Genomic DNA, 20630 nt, shown 5'->3' on the forward strand with positions numbered 1-20630 from the left:
TAATTGAGAGCTCTAGAAACAGCTTTCTCAGTCAGAGTACAGGTTTGGCTTGATGGGAATGTAAAAGTAAAACTGATGAAAGAAAATAATGATGCTGTTTCAAATCAATATTGCTCAAACTTCTTGTATTGCATTTTGTTACATTAGCAATAAAACATTGTATAAAATAAAACCAGTGACATCAGCTTCAATGTCTAAAGCTACCATAATTATGCAATGATTGCAGAGTGGCAGATGTTAAGCTGTAATGGCATTATTGTATTCTTTGTATTCCCATGTGGTTTTGCTGTAAATAAGTTGAATATATTGCATTTTATCTGTTATTTTATAAATAAGTGATTTTTGCTTTATTTATTCAAACAAAGCACATCAGGAGAGGACAGTTTTGCATTATTCACGGGAATATTTCATTTCTTTCCTGAGAAAAAAATAATCTAAAACCAAATAAACAAACAAAGACACAAAAAAAAAACTTGGGAATGGGAGTGTTTCATTTCTATTTCAGAGATTTCTTTAATGTTTAAAAAATGCATGTAAAATACAAATTAAAACAAAACAGTAAAAATCCAGAAATCTGGATTTGTTTTCCTTTCTGAAAACACTAAAAGGGTATTTTTTTTCAGTGGAAATATATATATTAAAAAAAAAAAAAAAAAAAGTTAACTCATTCTTGCAAGAAAACTATGGTTGTTTCTACTTTTTATGGTAAATAATATCCTTGACTAGAAAACTGCCTACTTTTGTTCAGGCACCACTGGAAAGATAAAGTGTTAAAAAGCAAACAAAATAAGTATCTCGATAACCTCAGCTTGCAGTAGCTGAATGAGACTGTCATAAATTGACAAGAACAATTATATTTTATACATTTTTCAAGGCTGCATTTATGTCACGTTAATTAGTCATTCAGTTGAATCTACTTCAGCGAGTCTCTGTCAAATTTCATATTCCCAGTATTAGAAATAAAAATATCCCTGTTATACCTGATGAAGCCCTCCTTCTTAAAATAAATAAATAAATAAATAAATAAATTTGAAAAGAAAATGACAAAAAGAAATAAAATGGTTTTGGAGAGAAGAAATCGTGCATGTTTAATTTAAATTGGAGTCTGCTTTTCTCACATGAGAATACCTAGAAAACATTAAGATCTTTGTGCTCTGAGATGCATAATAATAATTAAAATGTCTTTAAATATTAGTCACAGCTCTGACATGCTACCTAGTTTGTACTTATTTGACTGTAGAAATTTTGTTGTTACAAATGAAGTTCCATGTCTGAAACATGGTCAGGAAGGCACCTGACACCCAATGTGTCATAAAAATATAGTTTAAAAAATAATTAAAAAAAAAAATGGATCAGCTTGGAATTTTGAACCATCTGCTGTATGAATATATATACATACATACTCACTTTTCTTTACACAAAAGATATATATAGCTTCATCACATTCTTTTCATCTTCTGAGTAACATCAGAAAACAAAAACGCCAAGGGCTGCAGAAAAGAGCTGTTCTTGCTGACTGTATTTCTGCCCTCAATAAGGCACAGACATTAGGAGAGATCTTAGCCTATCCAGTGAGCCTACTAGCACCTTGAATATTTAAGAGGACAAAATTGGATTGACTCAGCCATCTGTAGTTCTCGTTAATCACATGTGGGCACTGATGGGCTCAGCACTTTTCAAGAAACAGATAAACATCCAGCTGCTGTAAAATGCTGAGCTGTTGCCTACTGCTGCTTCAATGCAACCCTCTTCCCATCAGCTCTGAGCCGAGGGGGCCACTTTTGCCCGACATGAGTTGAAAACCTGAATCCAGAGTCTGGAAGAGCTTCTATTCTCACAAAGTGCCAATCACTCTTACTGTGCCTGGGAAACCATTATCCAAATTGAAATAAGCAGGAACTGAGAAAATACTGCACTTTAAAAAAAAAAACCAAAAACAAAACAACATCCCACATTTTGAGATCCTCTTATTATTATTAATGGATGGCATTGAATATGAAGTGGCATCCATAAATAGCTAGATCTTATTTAGAGTATTTATTTTGAGTATTCAACTCAGGAGTAAAAATTCTGAGGCTATGTTACAAAATAAGCCCATCTGGATAGTCCTTTCTTTACAGATGCTGACTTTTTTTGTCAGTTAATATGCTGTGTGTCGCAATATTCTCACATTCAGATGAACATACGGATGTGAAATTTGTGCAAACTCTGTTAAAGGAACTCAACCACAGATATGTGTTTGATTTGCAAAAATTTACATGTTTTCTTTTATAGCTATCACATTTTCATATATTCATCCCCAAGTTCTCTATAACAGCCTTATATTTCATCAATAGTGTAATTATAGATCTGTGGATGGTACAAAGGGAACTTTGAACACCCTTTTTCAATAGTTTCCTAGCCTTGATATGCTATTTCTGATCACATTTTCTCTTCTTTCTTCTCTGTCTCTTTGCTTCCATTGTAGGGAATCTTTGCCAGGAACTGAAAATTTTATGTATACGCAGCTGCCTCAGGAGTAAAAAAAAAAAACAAAAAAAAAAAAAACAAAACAAAACAAAACAAAAAAACAACAACAACAACAAAAAAAAAAACCACCACCACAAAAAAGAAAACAAAACAAAACAAAAAAACAACAACAACCCTCCCCCACCAACAATAAAACAAGAAAAACAACCACTACCACCACAGCAAAAAAGTAAAAAAGCTACAGATTACCTGACAGTTCATGTTATTTGGGGATTTGTTTTCAAAGAAGACCAGTTTAAGGCATGTGAGTTGTATGTAGTTTTTATGCATGAATATATGTTGTTTTTTTTTCCCATGTAATTTCAGAAGCAAGGTTGTTTAAGTGCAAATATTTAGTTTAAACTTCTTAGAGCACATTTAAAATTAAGGTGTTCTGCATCCACCTTCTGACTTCTGCACAAAAATGTCACCAAAGTATAGCTTGAATTAATATGTTACAGGAATTAATTTATCTCCAGAAGGCCATCATGAAAAATAATTACACTGCTTATCATCTTACAACTGGCCTTCTGAAACAAATCTTATTTCTTCCCAACTTTGTAAGTTCCCATTTCTCACTCAGGTATGATGAGCATTTGTGGGTACCCCTTGAACATGTTTTCAGTTTATTTATTAGCTGGGAGAAAGACACAAAGGAGGTCTTAGAGAATGGGCTAGACTAAACACTGAAGACTTGATTATGTTGAATAACATGGTAGTTAGATAATATCTCGTAGAAGACAATTTTGAATTGTGGAACACAACTCTGCAAGATCATACTTAGATATGATTCCAGTTCAAGTCTATCTGAAGAAGAATAACAAGTTTGGTCTGCAGTGGCATTTCTAAACAAAGACTAAAACTAACGTGATATGAAATTGTGTATGAATCTGTGGATGGAAATACTTGAATCTGTGTATGAAATACTAGGTGGTTCATTCCTGTGCCTGCAGTGAACCTTTCAGGACAGAGAAGAAAGCTCGTCTGCACACTGACACACATTTTACATAAGAAATGTCACGTACCCCAGCCAATAATAGTGTACCAGTAGAAATATCTCCTCTCTGGGAAAAAGGTTTCTACCAACAAAGTGAAAAGGTACAATCCCTCAATGAAAAGCCAGAAATAGTTGGACATGACACAGTAGTGAAAAAACACCATCACCGCTTTGCATTCCACCTGCAGAGAATCAAGCAAAAACAAAGTTATATCCATGTTGTTTTGCTGGAGATTAGCAGACAGAGAAAATGTTTTCAACCACTCCAAACCTGTTAGTGGAAAGGAACACAGTTGGGATTAGTATTATACACTTTTAATAGTAAAGTTTTAAAATCATGAGAGTAATGTGAAGGGCCACTTAGAGAGCAAAGCTGTAAAGGGCAGGTAACCAATTTTATCAGTGGGAGGTGGCTGATGAGCGTCTGCAGACAGCTTGAGAAGCTATTGCCTTAGTGGGAGTTCACATCAGCAATGGACCTTAATTGCTAGATTTAAGCCCCCTTCCAAGTATTAAGTGCAGACAAGAAAAGAATCCAGTTGTGCTTTGAGAAACCTAAGGAAGGATGTGAAATGGCAGGATGATTGTTGGAAGCCCTGAGAGTGGGCTTGGAAAAGATGCACCCTCCTGTGTGCTCTTGAGAATTGTACTTCCTGGCCATTTGCAGGTGTTGTCACTCAGGGACTGAAAATGAAAGTGAGCAGAAGCGTAAGGAAAACTGAGTGATTTACTGTACAAAATGATAGATACTTTCATTCATTTATTGGGGAAAACAAAACAAACAACCAAAAACAAAAAACAATGGGCAAAAGAACAGGAAACAAACCAACAAAAAACAAACAAACAAAAACAAAATAAAACAACAAAAAACAACATTCTGAAAGCTTTAAGTGGCAACTGAGCTCTGCCATAACTCTGTGATAGCAGGACACACTTGTCTTAACAGCGCTGCATCCCAGTGAGACCTCGTTAATCCTACCGAAGTGACTTTTTAACACATCACAGCAGAATCACAGTATAAACTGGGAGCTCCTGCCTGGGGCAATAGAAAGTTGACAGTTTTGATGGTTCACAATTGTGTTCCATCCTCTGGGATAAGCAATATGTTTAAACCAACAAAAGTTGAGTTGCTCATGTGGAAGCTCTACTAGTTTATGCCAGCTGATCTCAGGCCATTAGATCACTGGTTCCAAGATGTTTTATGCTTCAAGTGTATTAAAACAAAGAAACAGATGCCATTGTTGGAAGAGTGATATGAACAGACTACAGATCTAATATGGCTTCAGATTTTTAAGGAGAAAAAAATAAAGCAGAATCTATTTTAAATGATGAAGAAAAGTCTATGAAACAACATAGATGCACTTGTAGAAGTGACTCGTGGGGAACTTATCTCATAACTGGATAGATAAAAGATAACTCACTATAATTCTGCCAAACACTAAGTGAGCTGATTTGTCAGATCAAATATTACCCTTAAATATAAGATAGGATTAATGATGTATATATTAGATGCAAAGTATATGTAAGTACAATAGTGAAAGAGACTGCTTGCCATGAAACCACGCTATGAACAGCTCCTCTTCAGAGACAAATACATAAAAAAAAAAGTGAATATTAGTGTTTTGTTTTTTTTTTTTGAGAATGACTATCAGTAATATTTTCTTGTGCCTGAGTGTTCATTCTCTTTAACATGACTCTGCCCAACATCCATAGCAAGTAAGGCCCTGGAGAAAAATCCAGACCCCAGGTGAAGAAAATTGCTTATCTCTATTCTCATTGGATCTGTCGCTATGCAGATCCATGAATGAGAGAAACAACTTGATTGAAGTCAGAAAATGAAATAACCTTGTAAGTTTCTCCTAAAGCACAGACCAGTAAGCACTGCAGACATCACAGAACCATACCACTCACACTTTTATTGTGAACTGGCAGGGAAGTATACCAGCAATTACCCTCTCTCCCAAAGTCTCCTCAGTCTTTGATACCCAACAGGCTGATACCTGCCTCACACTTTTTGTTATTTAAAAAAAAATAAAAAAATAAAAAAATAAAAATGGAAAGGGCTTTCTTTTTACTTACAGTTGAGATGAAACAATGATTGCCATCTTGTTCAGCATAAAGAACCCCATCTTTAATGAATACAGATATCGCACGTAGGATGAATGAAACAAAGAGATTCATGTGGATAAAATTTCGAGTGCAGTGAAGCTTCCTAGAGAGGAAGGAATAAGAAAGAGGAAAAGAAGAGAAGGGGGGAAAAAAAAAAAAAAAAAAAGAAAGGCTTTTTGTAGAAATCGCACATTCTAGTACCTTGGCACTAACAATAACAATGTCTGAAATTCTGAAAAGCAGGAGTGTAAATAATACTGACCCTAAAACCAAGCAAGAGGAGGATTGTCCTGCAAAACCACACTAATTAACATAAAATAGACTCAATCCAATGCAGAGAGTTTCTGCAATTATATCTGCAGTTTACTGAAATATGACTACTGGAGAGATTCCAACCTGGGGGAACAACTCAGCTAAAGGCTTTTCTCCCCACTTATTTTGCAGCTGGGGAGATAAAAGCTTAAATGTTGTTTTGGGCCAATGAGAGCCAGTCTGTTTTCTCCAGTGACTAAGTAGCAAACTGCTCACATCCTGACTCACCTGAAACGACACAGGATAACCATGGCGGTGGTGAGGGAAACAAGAGAAGTGCTGTATCCAACCGTGTATAGAGCCTTCACAGATAGATAGTAGTAATCCTTGGAAGAAAAATATCACATAGTTAAATGATTTATCTATATTCACCTCTTCCTTACCCTGTCAATGTGCAGAATGAACCATAGGCAAGATTTGTTTCTTGAACAGATCACTTGTTTTTTCCACTTGTTTCCCCTGAGATCTCACTATGTATTAGACGACTGCTTTATATTTGGCATGCCGTTGGGTTTGCATAGCGTGAATCTTATTTGTCAGTGAACTAGCAGAAGCTGTCTATATTTTTGTGACCATTCTGCACGTACCTGTAGAAAAAAACTCGTTGGCTAAAGGAGACTTTAGTCTATAGGAAACGAAATGGGGACTAACTTGTGCTTCCTAAAGTTACAAGCTGCATCAAGAGTAAACATTCACATTCTGGAAATACTCACCACTAAGCTAAGAAGAACTTCAGTCTCATGTATTAACATCCATAAATTTGTGATTGTTTCATTATAATTACCATCAAATCAGAACATGACCAGAAGCTGGACAAAAAGCAGCTAGCTCCACCCTCCCTCCTCTCCCCATTTGTTTTTAATTGTAAGATTAATTCCCACCTGATTGTCAGACTCTGTTTCATTTTCATCAAAGCCGCAGGCATCATAATAATGAGGAAAAGGTTCAGACCAGCCATCTTCAGTGCAATTTCTGCTGATGTCCCCTATGTCAAACATACCAGGTACAATTGGGAATGTGACACTATTGAAGCAAACACCAGAATGTATCCTGCATCCCCCTGGTACATGACCAAGGAAAACTCCATGGTACCATTGGGAGTACTATTTGTTTGAGTATACACAGAAAGCTTTAATGGCGCCTTTAACCTGTAATAGATACCATTGTATCTTTAATAACACAGCTCTACACTAGGCACCTACTTTTACAACTGGTCACCAAAGAGCAATAGAGATCTAACAAGTATAGTCAGTGTTTCCAGAGCATCAAGGACTCTTTCCAAAGCAGATACGAAAAACAGGGCTCAGCTAAATGTCCATACCTCTCCATTGACTCTGAAAGGCATGTTGGGAATACATCCTTGACATAGGCATTTGCACTTCAGAGTAAAATATCAGTCCTGTGCTTAAATATAGGCACATTTTGCTATTTGAGATGATCTATATTTGAGGCATCTGCATTGGACTGTCAAGAAAACATGGTGTTAATAACTTTTTATTTATTTATTTATTTATTTATTTATTTTATTTATTTATTTTTTGGAACAGCTGCTGAAAGCCAGGCAGAATACTGTCCAGTATTTACAATAATCATCATACATTTCTGGTGAGGCTGCTGGACACTCCCCTACAGTCATATAGCACATACATCTTCAAGCCTAGGCTTTGTTCTGACAGTGACCCTTTAAGAAGTGTCTGTAGGAAAACAAAGGAATGATTCAGCAGGAATCTCTTCCTTGTTGTTGTCTTGACAACAATTGCCCATTGTGGCTTCACTTGGTAATTTCCCTGAGAACAAACCTGTTTCAGATCTTCTCACTTTCCTTTGTTTATTATCTGTGCCAATCACAGTTTATGACCTTGATTTAAAACACGTGTTTGCAAGGAGTTTTAAAACTGGCTTAGAGAAAACCTCTTTCTCTTTTTCTCTCAGTTTACCCTGTTCAGTTAATTTCTTTTAAGGACTAGGTCCTAAGTGTCTCTCTCTGGCACTGTTAAAAGACTTAAAGCTGCTTTGGGAATCAAGAGGGTAATGTAGAAGAGGAAAGTGTCTCTTGACACTCTCTTTGTTACCAAGTCTGCCTCAGGTGGGATGGCCTCCTTATTGCTCTTTTTAAGTACTATTTTTAAGTAGCAGTTATTTCTCTTTAACATTAAAAAAAATAATAATAATCATTTTTCAAAGTACTACTTTTTTTTTTTTTTCTTTTTGGAATTTAAGCTATGGTGAGAATTGATGAAAATGTCAAAGTTCTTGTTGTTGTTGTTTATTTGCTTTGCTGAGGTTATGAAGCTTTGTATTATTAGAGCAATTTAGTCAAGTAGCTCATAACACTAACAGTGACTTTATTTTTAGAGAATCTGTTTGTCACCCGTGTAGCAGAATATATCAATTTAATCACAACATTCATTTAAGAACATCGTACTACGTGGTAAATTTTGGTCAATTATTCCTTCATGTTCATCCCTAGTTTTTCATAGAAAATAAACACTGAATCACGGTTTTGAGCTTCCTTTATGCTGTTTAGTAATTACTGTTAAGCAGGTAGATATAATTTTAACAACCTACTTGCTAGATTGCAAGACTGCTTGAATAAATTCTCATAACACTGTTAAAATTTAGGCAGCAGAAATTGTGTCACCATAATTAGAGCTGATTAAAAAATAACATTTAAGTGTCAGAAGAAAAAGCTGGCACTTCCTTTTTAAGAGAGTTAAATTAAAATAAATAAATAAAGGAGAAAAATTCCATGGATCTGTTTCTTACCTAGGGGAGACTGGGCCGTGCTTTCCAGCAGGTCATAATCACCTATAAAAGTGGAAATCTGGTATGAAATAGTTTTGATTGCATTTTCTATTAGGACCAAAACTGGTCTCAGTGGAAGTCAGTGAATAGAATCAAATTGATTTTATTTATTTGGATCAGACCCAAAGGCAATAAATTCTTGATTCTGTCTTTTCTGGAAGTAAACATAGTTTTACTTGTAAGTTTAAATCAATGTTGAAGCAATAAAATTAAAAAATTGCTACTGCAAACAGCAAGCAAATCGATGAAAAAGAATACCATCAAACTAGGACCAGTTTTACTTTAAAAATATAAAATCTAAGCATTGTAGCTTTAGAAATCTATAGATATTTAAGTAAGGACAGCCTTTAAAAAAATTCATGAAAAATGATTTCCATTCATCAGTCACAAGCAATGAAAATTAATTGGCTTTAACGAAGACAATTGAAGTTTCTGTTTCTAGGATAGACCACACTGAATTCTAGAAACAGATCATATTTTTTATTTTCAGTTTTTGTCTGAATGTTATATGTATTCATCACCGTAATAATTGGCATACAAAATAACTTTTATGTAATCTGACACTGTCATTTGCATTACAGAAAATTTTTGAGAAAAGAACTATGTGGGAGGTAGTCAGCATAACTGGTTCTTACCTGCATGAGCTTGGCCCAAGTTATCTACTTCCCAACCTGAAATTAGAAGAGAAAAAAAAATTACTTTGATCTTGAAAATAGTTTGTTTTCCATAAAATGAATAGAAATAGGAGAGCTCATGGTGGAACTGCAAGAGAATTATTATTATTATTTTCAAGTTAAGTAAGGAACGTTTATAGATAGAGTTTTTCAGATGATGGTCTATTGCAATGTGCTGTTAAATCTTTGTTTATCATGGAGCTTCATTGAACTCTAGGAAAGATATGAGAAAGAGATAATGGATTATTATTGTTATTATTATCATCATAATCATAATTTATTTTAATTTATTTTAATGGGCTGAAATAAGAAGAGGCCACACATTTCCAAGGTATTGTGCCAAAAGTCATGCTGATTTGCTTATTAGAAATACAAACATTAGAATAGGAAATCTTAAAAGTTTGGGTTTGCATTAAAAACTTCCTTTTTCTTTATTTTTTTTAGTCATAAAAAGCTTGAATTATCTCAAACAAACCTCCCACTAAGCCTGCTATTTATTTAACCCAGCTGCACTGAAATGAGACTTTCCTGAATCCTCAGTGGATTTTGGCTGGGGATGGATGTTGGAGGATGCATGTAGAGGAGCTGCCTTGAGCCACTGCGTGGTGCTGCTGCATCACATGCAGTGAGACATGGAGGAGTTGTTTGGAGTAGCTTTGCCACCAGCCCATTGATCAAATAGGACCAAAGAAAAAACCTTGCCAACGTTTCAACGACTGTCCTATCAGGTTAAATGTACAAATTAAGCTTAGCTCTGTATTCCCTGGAACAGCTGCAAGGCTTCTGGTTGTTCTTTAACTCTGGACATGCAGCCATCTCTTAACTAGGGATTGAAAACACCCATCATCTATTTGTGTAAGGTTTTATATTAAAAAGTTAAGTTGTACACAAAGATTGGCTTTGATCCTATAGGAAGAGGAGAAAACAGCATCTAAGGAAACAAACTACTAAAGGGTGTCTTTTCAGTACAGCCTAAAATGTATTTTAGATTTTATACTTTTTCAGAACTGTTATCATGTAGTTATTTGAAATTCATTGATTTCTCTTCGTCCTTTTAGTCAGATGTACTTTTCAATCTTCAAACTGGAAATAAAATGGTTTAGTTTAAAGATGATGAACGAAGTCTAGGAAACAAAGCTGAAACATTTGCTAAAGAACCATCACATTTTTGACATCCTCTCTTTCAGGTAGGCTGCGCTGTGTCTTTGATGTATGTAATCAGCATCAATCTTCAACATACCTACGTATTCAACTAGCTAGTTACTCTGAAGAGTTAATCCTCAATGCCATGATAAGAATACTCTCAGTCCTTTGGCTTCTCTGCCCAATTCTGACCACTTTCCAAATTCCATGTATGAGCTTTCTTGGATGTTTCAAGTTCTACATAGGTCTATTTATACTGAAGATAAAATCACCAATATTCTAAACATTTTTCAGTGGAGATCATTCAACCTGCTGCAGCAGATTAAAGCACCAGATGTTGCAGAAGCACTACAGCTCTGCTCCAGGTTCTTGGCAGAATAACAGAGATGCCTCTGCAGAATATTTTGGACAGACCTGTGGCCCTCCTGAGCCTACCAAAAAACAGGTTTATTAACAGTGATCAGCTCAGATATAGATAAAATATGAATTTGCTAAAATATGAATTTAGATTATCAGCTTTAGTATAACGTGGGAAATTTTGCCTCATCAAAAAATGAAAAAAGAAAATAGCCACTGTTTGTGTATCACTGTCTTATAAAGTCCATATCCTAAATCCACTCAAGCCAATAGGTCATCAAGGTTCTTTATAAGAGGTCATTTCACTTAAAATTCCATATCATACAATGACCAATAACAGAAGAGTAAGAAAAAGATGCAAAAACTCCAAGCTCTTTGACTCACAAAAATCTGGTTTTAGTTACCATTTGTAGTGTGGCTTAAATCCTAAGATGCAATATTACAAACTACAGAATTTTTGTTGGAGGGAGACCAAGACACTCTTAAGTAGATTGAAACATGGTATTCCTGGCATCTTGGCATGTTACACTGGTAGATAAAAAAATATATATATATATAATAATAATAATAACAACAATAATAAAACACACACAAAACATTTTTTGAAATGTAAATGATATTTTTAATGTACATTTTTTCTCCTGTAATCTAGAAAGGAGGAAATAAAATCTATTATTTCACTCTTAAAATGGGAGGTAGTTGGATACAGTGATGTTAAAATATCCTATTTTAGATCATTTTGAATTTCATGAATCAATGTGAACATTACATTATATTAATATAGCTTTGCAAAATGAAGAGCCTTTTTATGTTTTGTTTTTTTTTTTTTTTTTAATAGCCAGATTGTTTTTGCACTTTAGCTGTGTTTGGACACTATAAAAGGATTCACATTTTCAACAGTATTCATTTTCTGATTGCTGTAGGAGCAAGATTGCCTTTTATTAACATATTTGTCTACAGCTGAGTCCTTGTTAATGTACTGAAGAACATTCCAGTGCAACCTTTTACTATACAGGCTTTTAAGGCTTGATCCATCAAACTAATTCGCACTAATAAGTTAAGCTACTAGAAAGTCAATTAGATTTACACTGAACATTATGGCCTGAGTTATAATGGAAAGTCAAAGTTTACCTAATGAGTGTTAAGATAACATAGGTGTATAAAATTGTGTATATAGAATCATACAATCACAGAATTGTTTGGGTTGGAAAAGACCTCTAAGATCATCTGGTCCAACCTTTAACCTAGCACTGCCAAGTCCACCATTAAACTGTGTCACTAAGCACTGCAGGAAATACATGGATACACTTATAAAACCACAGTGAGGGAACATACATGGGGCTTTAAATTCCTATGTGCTACTGCTGCATTTCTTTCTGATACTGAATATTTATGTATCCAGCACCAGAATATGTCTGTTCATGTGACATATAACTGTGCCAATGGGTATGGTTACTCATAGGTATGAGAGTGTGGAGTCTGTTTGGATTATTTCTGTGCTTAACATTTAAGTTGTCAACATACATGGTGATGTTAACTTGCATTTGAGTTTGGTAGTCTGGGGTTTTATTGAAATCTGTACATAGAGCAGCTCCTTTAATTTTTCAATGCTACCTGTTTTTTTTGTTTGTTTTGTTTTCATTTTGTTTTTAATTTGGGGTTGTCATTTGTTTATTTGTTTGTTCCATTCTCACTCTAGAGAGACCTCAGCAAATTGCTCTGGTGTCAGCAATGTAATGGGGAAAACTGCAGGCACCTTGCTGTGTTGGCACTCACATACATCCTCTTGTTGCTCTGTTCTTGGGACATAGACAATGAGAAACTGGTGCATTAGGCTTGAGTGATGAAGCAAAGGAAGCCCACTGAGATGATTATAAAACAGGCTAGATGAATTACATTATTCCCACAGAGCGGGAGAATAAATAAAACACCTTTTTACCTGCATTTTGACTAGAAGCCTAGATATCAATATTTTAACTTAAGGGTTATATTAATGATTTACATAAGTGCCCCTCACGTATATTTAAATAACAGCACAGCCCAAACTACAGAAAAATGGTGCCAACAGCAGCTATTAAACAATAGCTTAGAACACCATTTTTGAATCAATAACTGTCTGCATTAGTCACTAAACTCCTGAGGAAGCTAATGTTATTCTTGACAAAGGATGGTTTGTCCAGTGTATTGACAGATAGTGTTATTCACTATTTGACCAGCTTGAATAGGAAAGTGTCATTTGAGAAGTAAAGCAAATCTTCCATTAGTTCTTTAACTGTCATTATTAATTAGGTGTTATTTGTGGTACTACTTAGAGGCTTTAAAGAAGATCTACCAGACAGATGAACTTTCATTTCCAAAGACTGAACAGAGAAATCATAGAGAAAATACTGTGTATTTCTATTTTCTACATGAAGAAGTGAAAATAAAATTAAATTCAAAGGACTTTGCCAAAGGATTGATCTAGAAAGAGTTAGTAGCAAAGACCCAATTCTTTCATGACCATTTCTTGCATGTGAAACATTTCTTGCATCTGAGAAACATTTCTTTCTCAGATTTTATTTGCTGAGCCTAAAAAGAACAAATACCTCCTTACTATCTTCCATAGTATGAGAAATTTAATGAAAGCAATTGTTGCTTCTGCTTTAAAGTGAGCAGGACTGGCAAAGCTAAAGCCAAGAAACAGCCTGTGTATGATGAGCCTCGGCACTCTGTGCAGCCTTTTAGATCGTCTCCTACGTGCCAACTCCGTGCTGGCTGCTTTCGGTGTCAGCTGGCATGGCAACTGCTTTATCTCCCATTGATTTGTTTATCTGAGCACAACTTGCATTTAACCCTTTTGTTCCAGCCTTTGCCCATTATTAGTGCATGGAGGGGAATGAAAGGCTTCAAAACTATTCTGTCCTAAAATGGCTTGTCCACACTTCTACCTTATTTCTACCATTCCCATCTCAGAATTTGTTGGAGGGACATGTTATGAAAAACATTTCATAAAATCACTTGTTATTGTGCTGTCCAGCTATGTGAATGACAAGCTGGTTAGGCAGGAATCCATTTTTTCCATTTTCTATAGCATTGATTAGAAGCTTAACATCGAATACATAAACATGAAATAAATCAACCAGATCTTACACCTGACTCCACAGCATCCACCACCACACGGTGCCTTTTTGCTCCCTTCTACATTGCTGCATGCTGCTCTCATGCACCAGCAATCTGTTCAGCCGGCTGGTAAAGCCACAGTCAGGAACAGCAGTCTACTTAGCAGCTTTCTGGGACTTTCTAAGCTCCCCTAACTGTTACTGTTCACACGTTCTGCCTGCCATATCTGGTGCCCTCTGCCCTCTTCTATATGTGGGCACACACACTGTCAGGTCATCCTTATTTTTGGGGGGAAAAGTGATCTAGATCCAGCTGCTAGGTCTTAATAATCTCATTAGCAGAATCTGTAGGAAGTGGCATCCAGGCAAGGTTTTGGAGTGAGCGGACTTACAGGATCCCACACCTTTCCCTATGCTAAGTGCTTTCCTCCAGTGTTTCTGGGGGTTGCAGTCTCTCCGGTCTCATGCTCCATAGCCAATACTTCAAACTACAGTTTGGAATTCATTATTTCACTTGGTATTAACTGCATAATGCCATTTTTCTGGTCAAAGTAGTTTGAGAACATAGGGCTTAATTCACTGAAGAATTAAGTGGTAGTGTTCTGCTATTGTTCTTTTAGCAAACATGAAAATTGAGACAGTGGAAAATTACAAGTAGATACCTTCTGCATCTTTGTTAACCACTAGCTTGTGCAAAACATTGCAGTAAAGATAGAGCTGACATACAAGCTCTTGTGTCCTGTACCCCATACATATTTTAGGGCACATGGTTTCATGGCAAGAAGGCGAGAAGACCCAGTGAAACATGTCTGGAGATCATGGGAGAATCCCAATGAGGTCACATGTGGAGAACATAAAGGCTGTTGTACTTAGGTATGGCAGAGGCAGAGCTGCTGTACAGATGTGATCAATAGCATGTAAGGGACATTATGACTTCTTTTCTTCCTCTTCCTTATCAAAGGCTATGAAACTATCGGTGGACTGAGGTCACCATGGCAACTGCTAGGCATCATTGAAACATTATGTGCATCCTTCCTATGAGGCTGCCTGTCACAGGAGTACCCATTAGAGTGCAGGATCTGCACAAATACTGTCATAGAGGCTCCTAGCTCAGAGAAGGGTCATATCTCAGAGAAAAACAGGTGTTTTTCAAGCAAGAAACAAAACAAACAAACAATATTGTCCAACGTACATTATCAGTTATGAATTAAGTCCCAGAGAAGAAGTCATATTAGAACACTTGCTTAAAGGCAAGAGTGAACGTGTGCCCACCACACCTAAAGTATTTCAATCAACTGGAATTCCTTTCTTAGTTATTTGAGTCAAAGGGAGAAACAACAACACAGCAGAGGCTGATGGTAAAAGCTGAGGCAGCTGTCCATGTTGCACCTACAGTGATACTCAGTATTATTACTCAATTATCCTTTTCAAGTCCAAGTGTTCTCCACACTTCTCAGCAGCTCTCAACATGTTCCATCCTTGGATACTTCCCAGAAGAGCATAGTTTTTGAGTTCTCCAAGACCAATTAGCTTTCTGATCACATTGCCAAAGGCCTTGAGTTGTGCTACAGATTTTTCCTGGTAACCACATAGGATCTCATCTTGTACTGGACCACGAACTTGATATTTAACTGAATTGATCAGAAGAATTCAGAGCAATTGTTGCTCTTGGTCATGTTCAGTGTTTGAGTATCGGGGACACAGAATCCTTTGTCCCCATAATTTGTTGGGAAAGGACAAAAATGTCATTTTTCTGGAAAAAAAAAAAAAAAAAAAAAGGTAGCCATGAAGCCTTAACTAGATGATTGGAAATGTAGATATGGCTATTAATCTTTGGTGGCAATATCGTCCTCCAATTTCCATTTGCATTTGCATGGCCTCAAGATTAACTCCCCTTGTCCTTATGGGGGACTTCAACTTGCTGGACGTTAACTGGGAGTGCCACACAGCTGACACGAGCAAGTCCAGGAGGTTCATGAAGCACCTAGATGATAACTTCTTGGTGCAGGTGCTAACGGAGCCAACTAGGAAAGGAGCCCTCCTAGACCTGTTGCTAGAAAACAGAGAGGGTCTGGTGGGAGATGTGGTGATTGGTGGCCGCCTCGGTCATAGCGACCATGAAGTGGTTGAGTTCAAAATTTACGGTGACAGAAGGAAAAGTGCCACCAAAACCTCATCCCTAGATATGGGGAAAGCAGACTTCAGGCTGCTCAGGGAACTAGTCAGCAAGGTCCCCTGGGAAACTGCTCTTGAAGGCCTCGATGTCCACCAGTGCTGGTCACTCTTTAAGCGATGCCTCCTAGAAGCACAAGATCAGGCAATTCCTAAATATCGCAAGTCAGTCAGGCGGGGCAGGAGGCCGGCGTGGCTGACCAGGAACGTTCTAATGGAGATTAGGCGGAAAGAGAGAGTGTTTCGCTACTGGAAGGAGGGCCAGGTGTCATGGAAAGAATACAGGGATGCTGTTCGTGTTTGTAGGGAGAAAGTTCATGTGGCCAAAGCACAGCTAGAGTTGAAGCTGGCTGTGTCTGTGAGAGAAAATAAAAAGGGTTTTTTTAGATATGTGAATGGAAAAAGGAGAACTAAAGAATACATAGGGCCGCTCCTTGATAGGGAAGGTCTCCTCACAGACGATGACATAGGCAAAGCAGAGACGCTTAACGCCTTCTTTGCCTCTGTCTTCAATGCCGATGATGGGCTTCGGGACCCAGGGTGCCCTGAGCTGGAGGACCGGGACGGTGGGGATGACAAACTCCCAACTGACCCTGAACGTGTGCGGGATTTGCTACTCCACCTGGATCCCTACAAGTCCATGGGTCCGGATGGGATTCATCCCCGGGTGCTGAAAGAGCTGGTGGACGTCATCGCGGAACCTCTTTCAATTATTTTTCAACGATCCTGGGAATTTGGAGAGGTCCCGGTAGACTGGAAGCTGGCAAATGTTGTGCCGATTTTCAAGAAGGGTCAGAAAGAAGACCCTAGCAATTACAGGCCTGTCAGTCTCACGTCAGTGCCTGGCAAAATCATTGAGAAGTTGGTTCTCGAACTTCTTGAGGCGCACCTGGGGGACAAAGCAGTCATTGGTCCCAGCCAGCATGGGTTTGTGAAGGGTAGGTCCTGTCTAACTAACCTGATTTCCTTTTATGATAAGATCACCCGTATGGTGGACCAAGGGAAACCAGCTGATGTGATTTTTTTGGACTTCAGCAAGGCTTTTGACACGGTTTCCCATAGGATCCTACTGGACAAAATGTCCACCATACAGCTAAATAAAAACATTATACGATGGGTGAGCAATTGGCTAACGGGCAGGGCCCAAAGGGTTATGGTAAATGGGGCTGCGTCAGGCTGGCGGGCGGTCGCCAGTGGGGTCCCTCAAGGCTCCATTTTAGGGCCGGTACTTTTCAATATTTTTATAAACGATCTGGATGTAGGAATAGAAGGTATTTTGAGCAAGTTTGCTGATGACACCAAACTTGGAGGAGTTGTGGACTCAAATGAGGGTGTAAAGGCCTTGCAGAGGGATCTGGACAGGTTGGAGAGCTGGGCGATCACCAACCGCATGAAGTTCAATAAGAGCAAGTGCCAGGTCCTGCACCTGGGACGGGGAAACCCTGGCTGCACGTACAGACTGGGCGATGAGACGCTGGAGAGCAGCCTAGAAGAGAGGGATCTGGGGGTCGTGGTAGACAGCAAGTTGAATATGAGCCAGCAGTGTGCCCTGGCAGCCAGGAGGGCCAACCGTGTCCTGGGGTGCATCAAGCACGGCATCGCTAGTAGGTCAAGGGAGGTGATTGTCCCGCTCTACTCTGCGCTGGTGCAGCCTCACCTCGAGTACTGTGTGCAGTTCTGGGCACCACAGTATAAAAAGGACATGAAACTGTTGGAAAGTGTCCAGAGGAGGGCTACGAAGATGGTGAAAGGCCTTGAGGGGAAGACGTACGAAGAACGGCTGAGGTCACTGGGCCTGTTCAGCCTGGAGAAGAGGAGGCTGAGGGGAGACCTCATCACAGTCTACAACTTCCTCGTAAGGGTGTGTCGAGAGGCAGGAGACCTTTTCTCCATTAACACTAGTGACAGGACCCGCGGGAATGGGGTTAAGCTGAGGCAGGGGAAATTTAGGCTTGACGTCAGGAGGGGGTTCTTCACAGAGAGGGTGGTTGCACACTGGAACAGGCTCCCCAGGGAAGTGGTCACTGCACCGAGCCTGTCTGAATTTAAGAAGAGATTGGACTGTGCACTTAGTCACATGGTCTGAACTTTTGGGTAGACTTGTGCGGTGTCAAGAGTTGGACCTGATGATCCTTAAGGGTCCCTTCCAACTCAGGATATTCTATGATTCTATGATTCTATGATAGACTATGATGCTGTGGCAGAGGAGGCATGTTTAATTATAGCTTGTCCTCCTTGCTTTGGAAAAACTGAAGTAATTCCATGGCTTTAATGCCTGTGGAAAACCTAGAGAGGGAAACAAGTGGGAAAGGATGTGCTATCTAGTAAGCGCTATCTAGGGCTTTCTGAACACTAAGCAACAATAACATATGTACAATCTGCAGACGGCTTTGAAAGCTGTCCCAGGGCATTAGCTAGTACCTATCTAACTATTTATCTATCTATCTTAAATATACAGGTTTATATATACGTATATATAAATAAACAGCTACCTTTGCATTGAACTTCCTTCTGACTGTTACATAGGATCTCAAATAAAGTGAAGTATAAGCATACACAGAGTCCTGGACTCTTCAAAGACTAATTAAGTGCTGATGGTTTATTATTATTCCTGAGACAGAAACACTATGGGATGATCTATGTCTGATTTTCAGAGAATGCTCCCTGCTTCCAGTCTATTTTTCCCCTGTTCTTCATGCAGGATGCTGAAATACCCACCAGGGGTGAGATATATTTGAACAGAAAATCTAGACCTCTGCATTGAACTTTTGCCTTGCCTATTTGACTGGCAAACACAATTTCCAATTTCAGGCTGCTGCAATGCTGACTTTAATTTTAGTTAGTAGAAAAAAAGTAAAATAAAATCCTCTGTCTTATATTTCAGTAGAAAATAAGTGCACAATATTTTCAGATGCATTTTATTTGTTAGAAGGCCTTTGATCTTTAAGAATCAGTTTTTCTTTGTGTTTATATATGAAAAAAAAAAAAAGGCCAAACTAATACCAGATGACTTAAAAATATTCAGAACAGCTTTCACCTTGAGAAGACAACAAATCTTTATTTGCTTTCACCTGGTTTGGGAGTTAAATACCATTTTCACAGTAATATGCAGTCAGCAATTAAAGGCTTTTCTGCCAGGACTATTTCCCCAGAAGTGACACAGGGCTTTCCACATGTGCATGTGTAATATCAATTCCCCTCTCGTTAACTTGTGTCTTATCATCCATTTTTGTTTGATTAGGGGTAACATTCAAATTCAAACAGGAGAAAAAAGACAAGGACGATTTACCAAATTCAGTTAACCCTGAATTCATAAATCCAACGTTGCATCCCTAGTGCAGAATATATGAGGCTTGGTGTTTCTGCCAAAAGTACTTGAGTGACTCTCAGTATTTCTAATGAGATCTGTAATAGACTGATTTTCAATAGACAAGGATTTTCAATCCTTGTTCTCAGGGACAATAAATGTTAGTGGCTAGCACTGAAGACATGACTGAGTACTGTGTCCAGTTCTGGGCTCCCCAGTACAAGAAAGACAGGGATCTCCTGGAAAGAGTCCAGCAGAGGGCCACAAAGATGATATGGGGTCTGGAGCATCTTCCCTATGAGGAAAGGCTGAGAGACCTGGGTCTGTTCAGCCTGGAGAAAAGAAGACTGAGGGGGGATCTTATCAATGTTTATAAATATCTTAAGAGTGGGAGACAGAGGGATTTGGCCAACCTCTTTTCAGTAGTTTGTGGGGACAGGACAAGGGGTAATGGTCACAAAATTGAGCACAGGAAGTTCCACACCAACATGCAAAAGAACTTCTTTGCAGTGAGGGTGACAGAGCACTGGAACAGGCTGCCCAGGAAGGTTGTGGAGTTTCCTTCTCTGGAGATATTCAAGGCCCACCTGGACGCCTACCTGGGCAGCCTGCTCTAAGGAACCTGGTTTGGCAGGTGTGTTGGACCCAGTGATCTTTCTCGAGGTCCCTTCCAATCCCTATAATTCTGTGATTCTGTGACTATCAGAGCAGCAGCAAGCCAAACAAATATTTTGGTTCAAAAACATGAGAACGGAATAATATTCTCTCTTAAGCTCTACAACATCGTGATGCATTCTTTATTCCACTGAATTTTAATTAGACCCCTTAATCCTGGTACCAGCATGGGATATGTTTTGTGCATTTATTAAAAATTAGGTATATTTTCTCTGTTTTACATAGTAAACTATGTTTACTATGACTTTGCAGTCATGCTTTTTTTTTTTTTTTTTTTTTTTTTTTTTTTTTTTTTTGGGTGCAGCAGGCATTGTCCTATACTGAGTACTGGATAAACATTCTGAATAGCTGGAAGATTCAGTAAGAGCTAATCATATTTATTATTTGGATTGGTGAAAGAAGACAGTTTCTCAATGCAGAGCATATAGCAATGCTCAGAAAGTGCTTATTATCATTTGTATTAGTTTTTACTG

At 38.1% G+C, this 20630-nt stretch overlaps 1 protein-coding gene across 4 annotated transcripts in view; it reads right to left on the reverse strand.

The window, feature by feature from the left end:
• ADCYAP1R1 (ADCYAP receptor type I) overlaps window positions 1-20630 on the reverse strand; it is a 143755-nt gene that overhangs the window by 34342 nt on the left and 88783 nt on the right. For all 4 annotated transcript variants that reach the window (XR_014317056.1, XM_082755141.1, XM_082755139.1 and 1 more), the window contains exons 5-10: window positions 9367-9402; window positions 8693-8734; window positions 6808-6911; window positions 6155-6252; window positions 5585-5717; window positions 3534-3687 (exon numbers count right to left, since the gene is read on the reverse strand). Coding sequence is in view for 3 of the 4 variants with exons in the window: in XM_082755141.1 (XP_082611267.1) it covers window positions 3534-3687; window positions 5585-5717; window positions 6155-6252; window positions 6808-6911; window positions 8693-8734; window positions 9367-9402 (567 nt within the window). In the remaining variant the exon portion in view is untranslated. The remainder of the gene's footprint in view (window positions 1-3533; window positions 3688-5584; window positions 5718-6154; window positions 6253-6807; window positions 6912-8692; window positions 8735-9366; window positions 9403-20630) is intronic.

Source organism: Aythya marila (genome assembly GCF_965140915.1).
Source record: "Aythya marila genome assembly, chromosome: 2".
Taxonomy (NCBI): domain Eukaryota; kingdom Metazoa; phylum Chordata; class Aves; order Anseriformes; family Anatidae; genus Aythya; species Aythya marila.